The sequence below is a fragment of the Vollenhovia emeryi genome, unplaced genomic scaffold (genome assembly GCF_000949405.1).
Source record: "Vollenhovia emeryi isolate VEMERY1.0 unplaced genomic scaffold, V.emery_V1.0 DF939205.1, whole genome shotgun sequence".
NCBI lineage: Eukaryota > Metazoa > Arthropoda > Insecta > Hymenoptera > Formicidae > Vollenhovia > Vollenhovia emeryi.
Window position 1 is genome coordinate 332,206 of NW_011967161.1, and position 9,592 is coordinate 341,797.

The following is a 9,592-nucleotide window of genomic DNA, read 5'->3' on the forward strand; positions in this document are numbered from 1 at the left end:
TGTAGACCCAGCCTAATCGACTGCGATTGGTCAATTCCGTCAGATACATAAGAATTGACCAATCACAGTCGACTATTCTTACGACTACGACTTTACGACTTTTGTGTAGACGAGGCTTTACGGATGTGACGTGCGTAACGTGCATATACGTGCACATACGTGCGTCATCGGGCTATACACGGTGACGCGAAAGTGTCCAACACAAGTGCGTACGTTCCACAAATCGAACTCGCCATTGCTCGCCATGGGCTCAGTGCGGGTCGTCGGGTGTTTCTGACGTTCAGCGAAGGTAACATATACCTTGTCCCCGAGTGCAGCCGCGATAGCTTCATTTAACCGCGGCTTACGTTGCGCAATTCTTGCGCCGTTAAAACGAACCTCGGCGAATCGATCGCCAAGATGTCTCGCTAGGGTATCTCGTCGCGGTGCGATATGATACCCTTTCGGAGAGACACGTCTCGCTCTTGTCCCCTGCCCGAGTTAGGTTAATTCGCCATTGGCCGTGCGGCAAAGTTTGTTTATTACATAATAATAAACTGGTGTTGCTTAGCTTAGTCCGTGGCGAGATGTTGAGACTACCGGTCGTGCGGGCCACAGGCCTGGCGGGTGGAAGGCACTGCGCCGCCAGTTTCCACGCGACGTCCAGCAAGTCGCAGCAGGAGTTGGTCGAGCTCTTCATCGACGACAAGCCCGTGCAAGTGCCGCCGGGAACGACGGTCCTGCAGGTTCGCGTCCGCATATTTTCCACGTTCCCTCTGCTCTTCAGCTCTCGTCGCTCGTCCCCTCTCACCAGAGACGCGATTCAACTTCTCAGCCTATACGCAGCTCGGATGTGGCAGCTGGCAACTGGGAAATCGCTGAAATTAAACAGCTTTTTTATGGTAGCAGACAACGGAGCGAATTAAACACCTCGCTGTAGAAGAGTCTATAAATTTTAGTATGTAACTCGAAGGAAATGTAATGAATTCGTAGATTTGCAAAAATTAATGCGAAGAAGTTGGGAATCTGGCACGACTCGGTTGTGTAGTGATGGACAGAGTGGTTGCGGCACTTTGTCTTTTAACGAGTTTAAGGACACGCACTTGGATCGAGGGTCGCGTTTCAAAATCCTCTCCGAGGAATATTTCACTTGATGGCCATTTCAAAACCGTTTCCGATCTATTTCTCAAGTTCCTAGACTCATTTTACTTCTTTACATTAATTCTTACAAATCTGTGAGTTTATTAAATTTCTTTTGCGTTGTATACTAAACATAGTAGATCTCTTCCACAGTAAAGTGTGTAATTCGATTCATTCTGTCTAATTTCAGCGATTTCCCAGTCGTCAGCTTCCACATATCCATATGTGAGCTGTGTATAGACTCAGAAATTAAATCTGGCGTTAAGTGTAAAAGACATTTTTATTTTCATCATAAAAAACTCTATATATGAATTTCAAATAAACGATACAAGCAGATTCTTATCATCGTACTTACATCTTACAAACATCCTAACATGTGTATTGTGTTTAATATTAAAAGTGGATGATTTACACGAGAACGTTCCTTCCAGGCTGCCGCCAAGGTGGGAGTTGAAATACCAAGATTCTGTTATCACGAACGTCTTGCCGTAGCCGGAAATTGCAGGATGTGTCTTGTCGAGATAGAGAAGCAAGTCAAGGTACGCGACGGAGCGGGTCGGCCAAGAAGAACAAGGCGCCTCGACGATTAATCGACTGTATTTGTTTTTAAACCTACCTTGCAGCCGGTTGCCGCGTGCGCTATGCCGGTGATGAAAGGCTGGAGAGTGAAAACCAACTCCGACTTGACACGGAGAGCTCGCGAGGGTGTCATGGAGTTCCTGCTGGTCAATCATCCGCTGGACTGTCCAATCTGCGATCAGGGCGGCGAGTGCGATCTGCAGGATCAAAGTATGGCTTTCGGAACTGACAGGAGTAGGTTCGTCGACATTAACTTCTCTGGGAAAAGAGCGGTGGAGGACAAGGACATGGGGCCGCTAATCAAGACAGTTATGACACGCTGCATACATTGCACCAGGTGCATTCGCTTCGCGTCGGAAGTGGCTGGTATCGACGACTTGGGAACCACCGGCCGTGGCAACGATATGCAGGCAAATGCAATGTTTTACATGTATCTGCAATATAATCATTCGCTTGCACACGTGGAAAAGTTCGAACGGAAAAGAAAAAAAGATTAATCATTTCCTTTACTTTTTAAGGACCTGGCACAGATGGAGGTGGCCACTTGAATTATCATGTGAATCCGTTGTGCCGTGAATATTTATTCCATCCTGTTGCACCGTTGCAAACGGACCCACACGGGTTTTTTTCCCCCTTAGATGGAATCATTGTCGTCGGTGAATTCACGTGTTATAATATTGCACGGCAGCCGGGATCATTCAAGTGGCCACCTTCATCTATGCCAGGTCCTTAAAAAATAAAGGCGTTCACACTGTAATTGATTTAAACCTTAGAAGGACCGAGTTGAAAATTTAGTTAATTATTTCCTTTTAATCTCTTGCCGTATAAGAGAATTTTGGTTTCTCGAGACATTTAGGTGTTCCATATCACGTGCTTTAGTCTTCGTTAAACGACGTTATTCTTAAAAACTTGTACGATAGTCACGTGACGATTTTAAAGGTCGGGACATACGTCGAGAAAATGTTCTTGTCCGAATTGTCTGGCAACATCATCGACCTGTGTCCAGTGGGTGCGCTGACTAGTAAACCATACGCGTTCGTCGCTCGCCCATGGGAGACGCGTCGTACTGACAGTATTGACGTCCACGACGCCGTTGGTAGCAATATAGTTATCTCTCACAGAACCGGAGAGGTCCTGAGAATACTACCAAGAGTTAATGAGGTAAATACTTCGATACTTGAATTTGCAGTAAGGCATATAAAAAAAGCGTAATTCTATTGCATTTATACATTACTATTATACTTACGTTGAGTTAACGGTATAATTTTTCTAGGAGGTAAACGAGGAATGGCTCTCGGACAAAGCTCGTTTCTCGTACGACGGACTCAGGAGGCAAAGACTCATCACGCCGATGATGAAGGTCAATGGAAAGTTGGAAGCTGTGGATTGGGAAGACGCACTTATCGCTGGTTAGAATTGATCAGTATTTATTACGCGTCTATATTCAATAGAGTCACCATATTTCGTCAGTAATCGGATCGTTCGATAACACCTTTTATGCCGATTAGCTGCTAGACCTCTAATGAATGTGCCAGCGGACAAGTGCGCTGCAATTGCTGGAAAATTGACGGACGCGGAAGCCCTGATCGCTATGAAAGATTTGGTGAACAAACTGGGCAGCGAGGGACTGGCCACGGAACAGAGCTACCCGAAAGACGGCTCCGGCATCGATCTCCGGAGTAGCTACCTTCTGAACAACACTATCGCCGCGGTGGAAGATGCGGACGTTGTAGTATTAATCGGTACAAATCCACGATACGAAGCCCCGCTGATAAACACGCGTCTCAGGAAGGGCTACCTGCACGGCGAACAAACCATTGCTTTTATTGGCCCGGATGTAGACCTAACATACGAACACGAGGTATACCGCCGACTTTTATCTATTTTGCGATAATAGTATATGTATACATTATTTTACAAAATAATTCTATGTAATTTTCTCTTAGCACTTGGGAGAGTCTTTCGATGTGATAACAAAATTGCAAAACGGCTCGCATCCGTTCTGCGCGACTCTGAAAGAGGCTAAAAAGCCACTCGTTATCCTGGGCGCTGATCAGCTAACTCGAAAGGACGGAGCTAAGATTCTCTATGAAACGCAGGCTTTGGCTAAAGCTTTAGGAGAACACTCAAAAGTGAGCTACTACTGAATCCTTTGTGTGGTAATCTTGTGGAAATTTTATTAATTATGTTTTACCTTAGACTCCCCAGGATTGGAAGATCTTGAACGTACTGCATACAAACGCGTCTCAAGTCGCTGCTTTAGATATCGGTTATGGCTCGACTATAGAAGAGATCAAGGAGCAACAACCGAAAGTTCTGTTCCTTTTGGGTGCTGACGATGCAAATATTAAGAAAGAAGATTTCCCAAACACATGTATCATTTATATAGGTATGCATATAACAATGCTAACAGCTGTTTAAATTTTTCTGCTTTAAATTAATAGTATTTATATTTATCCATGAATATTAAGTTGTAATTTTTAATCGTGAATTATAATCATCGTTCATGATTTTAGGAAGTCACGGTGATGCTGGAGCAGCCATTGCGGACGTTGTATTGGCTGGAGCAGCGTACACCGAAAAAGTCGCAAGTTACGTCAACACCGAAGGCCGCTCCCAACAAACGTGCGCGGCAATTACACCACCTGGCTTAGCCCGTCCAGATTGGAAAATTATTCGCGCTCTTTCCGAGGTAAATTCGCATTGCAAAATCTTCTGTAAATGTCCGATCGTCAAGAAATCATTGAAAATAATAATTGTATATTTTTTTGTTAAATTGTTATAGATGGTTGGGGTTACTTTGCCGTACGACAATCTGAACGACGTAAGATTCAGGCTTGAAGAAGTTGCGCCTCATCTAGTCAGATATGGCGATGTGGAATCAGCTAATTACTTCAAACAAGCTTTGGAGATGGCCAAGGTTTGTATCTTGATTAGACAAACTTCTTAAATGTGAGGATAACAATATTATCCCTTATATGTTGTTATATAGCAACAGTCCGGAGGATCATTCTTATCAGATTCTGTGGACATCAAACATAAGACGCTAGATCAGTTCTTCATGACCGACGTAGTATCGCGAGCGTCTTTAACCATGGCGAAGTGTGTTCAGGCGGTCATGAAACAACGGCAAAGCGCAGTGTGAACCGTTGCACTGGATAAAATTCTCACCTGCTAGTTACTTGATATTACTGGCTAGATATTATGACATCCCGCAGCCAGTCACAAAAATTTACAGGAGCGTTAAAGAGAAGCTTCAAGATGTATTTATAGAGCTCTGTATATTAAACTGCTGAAAATGGGAATTTACAAATGTTGTCCCCGTCAGTCCTATTAATTGTACATTTGTAGGTAGTAGAATAAGTTATTTAAAATAAATATAATAAATACATTTTTTGTTGGATAACTCTATAAATATAGTTTGTTAAAGTCTGGATATAAAATTATATGTAAGTATATATAGGAATGTTTAACGACAATTTCTTTAGTTCACGTGCAGTCTGCTTTCACAATTTATCATTTTCTTTTACAAACTTGTTGAGCACCTGAATATATGTATGTTGGAACACAATTACACAGAATTAGAATATGGTTCAGTTTACTTAAAATATCTCTTCGTTAAATATCAAATTTATACATTTTAGTGTCTGAGAACATGGTTTAACATTCATTTATACAATTGTGTGCATGTATTTGTATACGCGTTTTGCAAATCTATTTGATACATGTATACATTATTATTTATGACACATGAAATGAAATCTTAGAAAATCTAAAGAAAAAAATTTGCTCGTTGACAACAATTTTTTTATTAATTTATCATCAAGGAACGTCAATAAAGCATCTTAATTGCTTGATTCTGGTTGATCGTCTGTGTCAAGTTCGCCCGAACTTTCATCAGATTCTACCTAAAAAAAGAAGGCACATTTTACTTATCACATATTATACGAAGAAGTTTTATAAAACATACCTTATCCCCTAATTCAATCAATCTTTCTTTATACAGCGTAATTTTATTATCTTGATCTGTCAAGAGTTCTAAAAGATCCTCTTGATCCTTCTTCAGTGCCTCAAGTTCATCCGTCTTCATTTTTAATTGAGACTCTAATTCTGATTCTTTGTTATCTTTGCTCCTCTCATTGTGCTGTTGCGTTATGTGCGTTTCCGCTAAACGATTTTCTAAATCTGCAACCATCGTTTTATACGTCTGCAATTCTTTTTCGAAATCTACATTATTACTAGAAGCAATTGTTTCTTTTCCGTCCCCTATATTAGCTTGTGCAGCTCGTAGTACCAAATTTTGATCTCGTAGATGACTGACGGTCGATCGAAGTTCTTGTACTTGTACCTGCGATAAAAACTTTTTGAAAAATATATTCTATTTATATATGTTTTTCTTTAAAGAGAAATTCGTTTACTACCTCAAGTTCTTGTTTCTCTTTTGTAAGAAAATCATTGGCTTGATTTAACCTTTGAATTTGTATATCCTGTTCTCTAATAAGATCTTTATATTGTGAAACCAGTGTATTATCAGGTAAGTTCATCACAGACAATTGATTCTTGTTCTGCTGTTCATTATTGGCCTCTATCACCGATTTTATTATAACACCTGGGAAGAAGAAAATCTCACTTGGTGTTAAAACGAAACAAACGATATTAATTTTCTTTATCATTATTAAAAATTTAGATATTTGACATCTAAGTACCTTCCAAACTTTTTAGCAGCCTGCAAAACTCGTGATCGAGTAAAAGTTCCGACGGAGCTTTAGCTGACGGCTGTGGATGTTTTAACGTTCGAGAGTATATTTCATGTCTGGCGATACCACCAATCGCATCTTGAAACTTTTCCAAACCAATTCTATTTTCAATTAAATTGCACACTTTTTCCTGTAAAATGATACAGAGCTGTTAATCGAGATACCACGTAGTATCCGTATGCGATTCTTTATTCCATATACAGATTTAAACATTCTGCTATGGGATAGCAGGGTTTCTGTTAAATTAATAAGCACCATCAGTTGATTCCACCATGAATTTATTGCCTTTGTAGCGAAATTTGCTTGGTGGAAAATTTATTGTTAGATTGCGTAATCGTTGCGAAAAAAATTCGTGATTGAATTTGAGTGTTGAAAACCTGCCATCTCATAGAAACCCATCTTATAACAGAGGACTTTCTTCTATTAATCGCACTTTATATACTAGATCCGATAATCAGTTGGTTTTACCTTCGTGTAAGTAGGTACGCTATCATCGTTGAAGTGTACGCAAATACCGATAAGTAAGGCGCACATACTCTGCAGCAGGGTCTCTTGTAAGTCATCGTTGTTTTCTTGCGATGATAAGAGGGCTGTTAGATACGCCACCGAGGAGTCGATAGCCAGGAATGACTTCACCGCGAGCGTACAGTACGAGGTCCATCGACAAAGCAGAATCAGCAGGCCCAGTTTACACTGCGTTTTGTTACCCTGCTGCAACAGCATCACGCACTGTTGCATAAGCGTAACCGGCGGTTTCCCGATGTTAGTTGCGAGGAGTACTCTTAGAAGCTGTTCCTTCTGACTTATATTCTCGATCAAGGCGTGCGACAGCGCCACGGCGGAGAACCAATTTGACAGAGAATCTGAAGAAAACAGTCCGCCGCACAACAGCTGTCCTAACAACAGATATATGTGAAATAGTCGTGCGTTATTTCGTGTTTCAGTCAGGACCGTTTGTCTAGAATCGGAAGTCTACATTTTATAAAAAGCCCACAAACCTGTGGTTAGCGACGGCGCCTCGTTGCCTTGCGGCAACAACGTCTGGATTAACTGCGTCTGCCCCACTTCGTTCTTATACAGGAAGCATTGGAAGCAGTACAATACTGAACATCGTAGAACAAACGGTTGTTTTTCGTTCACCATGGACATCAGTAGAACGACAATAGCCGGCCTATGATATACTTGTATATAATTTTTAAGTCGTTCATTATTCTGATTGCTACGGCGCCGTGTGCGAGATAAAACGAGCGTGCGTAACATACGTCGGTTTACCTTGGAGGCGTGCTCGGTGCCATAACACCCGCCAAAAATTCCTGATTACTAGCATTCCCTCTTATTACTTCCGCTACAGTGTTAATGGTCTCTGTTAATACGTCCGCCGGTACTCCGCTAGCCATCAATATATCGCACAGCGCTTGCAACAATCCGCACGCCCTCATAGTTCGCTGACAAGCTGCGACAGCCTTCACGCGAACAATCGTTCGGTATTTAATCGAAGTTAACAACAGACAAGTATTATAAACCGAACACAGCGCTAGCATTTTTTAACTACCTGAGCAGGAGCACTCGGCGCTACCAGCGCCCGTACCACCTGCACCATGCAGTGAACGTTGGACACCTTCTGTGGACTCCATCCGCCAAGATTGTTGTCCTCCGTTTCGTTGGGAATTTGGAACATTGGTGTCAACTTTTGAATATAGCTACCTGCACGTCGCAACATGAAATTTATTACAGAACAGCAAAAATTAGACAAATTATTCGAGAAATCCAATGGAATGAGTATGTTACCTTCCTTGAAGAAGTTTTGGTTACTGACGTTTCCCCTGAGAAGATTTAACATCAATAGGAGACAATCTTCCACGACAATACCGCCATCCGCGTTGCCCTCTTGGTCGATAACATCAAATATGCGATCGAACGCGTTTTCAAACGCCACTATCTTTTGTATATTAGCGTTGCCTTTTGTCAATTGGATAAGCAGCAGCAAAACCTACGCGAAAAATATAAATAACACGTCGTAAGTGCACCGCGGGTTTTTACATTTCAGAAGCGTCTGCTCAAAATTAAATTTAACGTACGTCATTGCGTACGATTTCTCTGCTGTCGCTCAGCAAATCCATCAGCTTAGAGACACCCATAGGACTGACTAGGATTATTTCCTGAATATCTTTAGATCTGTTTGCCAGCAAGTGCGTCAGCAGCTTCAGCGCCGGCCACCTGACACGAAAGTCAAACTCCTCGAGAAACGTCAGCACCAAACCGACGCTGTCCGGATGCTTGATGAATATTTCCGTAAACTGTTCGCCTATCTGACTCTTGGGGCCGTGTTTATCCACTGAAATAACACGGGGCGATTAGATGTGAAATTGAAAAGTGCCACAGTCGAAGGCACTTGGTCTTCTCACCCTCTTCGTCAAACGTCTCGGGATTTGTTATATTGCACAAAGTGTCCAGGGCTAGGCCGATTATCTCGCAATCCGTTCTGTCCATCTCCAGCACCTGCCTGAGCGCGTCCATTCCCTGAGCACCCACTTCCACGCGGTAAGTGCGGGACAACGCCTTGAGCGCGCGGCATGCATCCCTTCTGTCGTCGAGCAAAGTAGAAGACTGCAGCCTGTCAACTAGTCTCTCCACCTGTATCGTAGAGCACAAATGTCGTAAGAGGAATGGCACATCATAAGCTACCTGTAAGTTAAGTTTTGCCGGCAAGGAGGTTAGTCGGCAACCTCTTCTTCTCCATTATGAAGCTCGAGCCTGAGACTGGACCGATACGATCGCAGTGGATGATCAGCGACGTCACCTCGTAGGGACGCATGGCAATTGTCCAAAACACTGGCAAGTAACCTTCGGCGTATGAAAAGTGCAAGGTTCGTCGTTTCCACTCACCGTATCGGCACCCGTTGGTTGCGTACCGGCGGGAGCGGTTCCCAAGACGGACTTCAGGCTGCTTTTAAAATACTCCATTTCTCTCTGTTTTCTCTTTTCTCTCTGCGACGAGCTTTACCACCGCCTGTCAGTGTCGACTACATGTTACACGTCGACATTTTAAACCCAAGGGGTGTTCCAATGCCGCTTACGCGCCACCTCCCGAAAACCCATGGACCTTAAGGTGCTCTCGCATGCAGCGTAACCTGCGT

At 42.8% G+C, this 9,592-nt stretch overlaps 2 protein-coding genes across 3 annotated transcripts; one reads left to right on the forward strand and one right to left on the reverse strand.

The window, feature by feature from the left end:
• Positions 1-154: 154 nt before the first annotated feature.
• Positions 155-5,089, forward strand: LOC105561557 (NADH-ubiquinone oxidoreductase 75 kDa subunit, mitochondrial). 2 transcript variants are annotated; one of them, XM_012011630.1, is made up of 12 exons: positions 155-289; positions 551-725; positions 1,551-1,658; positions 1,743-2,108; positions 2,638-2,859; positions 2,972-3,107; positions 3,207-3,559; positions 3,645-3,830; positions 3,898-4,087; positions 4,215-4,390; positions 4,484-4,618; positions 4,691-5,089. In XM_012011630.1, the coding sequence occupies exons 2-12, from the start codon at positions 567-569 to the stop codon at positions 4,841-4,843; spliced, it is 2,184 nt and encodes a 727-aa protein (XP_011867020.1). In that variant the 5' UTR covers positions 155-289; positions 551-566; the 3' UTR covers positions 4,844-5,089. The 2 variants fall into 2 exon arrangements, with proteins under 2 accessions (XP_011867020.1, XP_011867021.1); XM_012011631.1 differs by having other exon boundaries at positions 556-725.
• A 190-nt stretch (positions 5,090-5,279) lies between these two features.
• Positions 5,280-9,542, reverse strand: LOC105561558 (general vesicular transport factor p115). The gene is made up of 12 exons (XM_012011632.1): positions 9,342-9,542; positions 8,861-9,089; positions 8,534-8,790; positions 8,244-8,445; positions 8,008-8,159; positions 7,728-7,918; positions 7,454-7,626; positions 6,924-7,351; positions 6,405-6,585; positions 6,120-6,307; positions 5,669-6,046; positions 5,280-5,606 (listed from the first exon to the last, which is right to left on the reverse strand). Exons 1-12 carry the CDS (start codon positions 9,417-9,419, stop codon positions 5,544-5,546), a joined length of 2,520 nt encoding a protein of 839 aa, XP_011867022.1. The 5' UTR covers positions 9,420-9,542; the 3' UTR covers positions 5,280-5,543.
• Between the last annotated feature and the right edge of the window lie 50 nt (positions 9,543-9,592).

Coding starts and splice junctions, on each gene's coding strand:
- LOC105561557 (XM_012011630.1), top strand. CDS start 567: ATGTTGAGACTACCGGTCGTGCGGGCCACAGGCCTGGCGGGTGGAAGG. Junction 3,831..3,897: donor CTTTAGGAGAACACTCAAAA/GTGAGCTACTAC, acceptor GTTTTACCTTAG/ACTCCCCAGGATTGGAAGAT. Junction 4,391..4,483: donor TTATTCGCGCTCTTTCCGAG/GTAAATTCGCAT, acceptor AAATTGTTATAG/ATGGTTGGGGTTACTTTGCC.
- LOC105561558 (XM_012011632.1), bottom strand. CDS start 9,419: ATGGAGTATTTTAAAAGCAGCCTGAAGTCCGTCTTGGGAACCGCTCCC. Junction 8,791..8,860: donor CGAGACGTTTGACGAAGAGG/GTGAGAAGACCA, acceptor GTGTTATTTCAG/TGGATAAACACGGCCCCAAG. Junction 6,308..6,404: donor GCTGCTAAAAAGTTTGGAAG/GTACTTAGATGT, acceptor TCTTCTTCCCAG/GTGTTATAATAAAATCGGTG.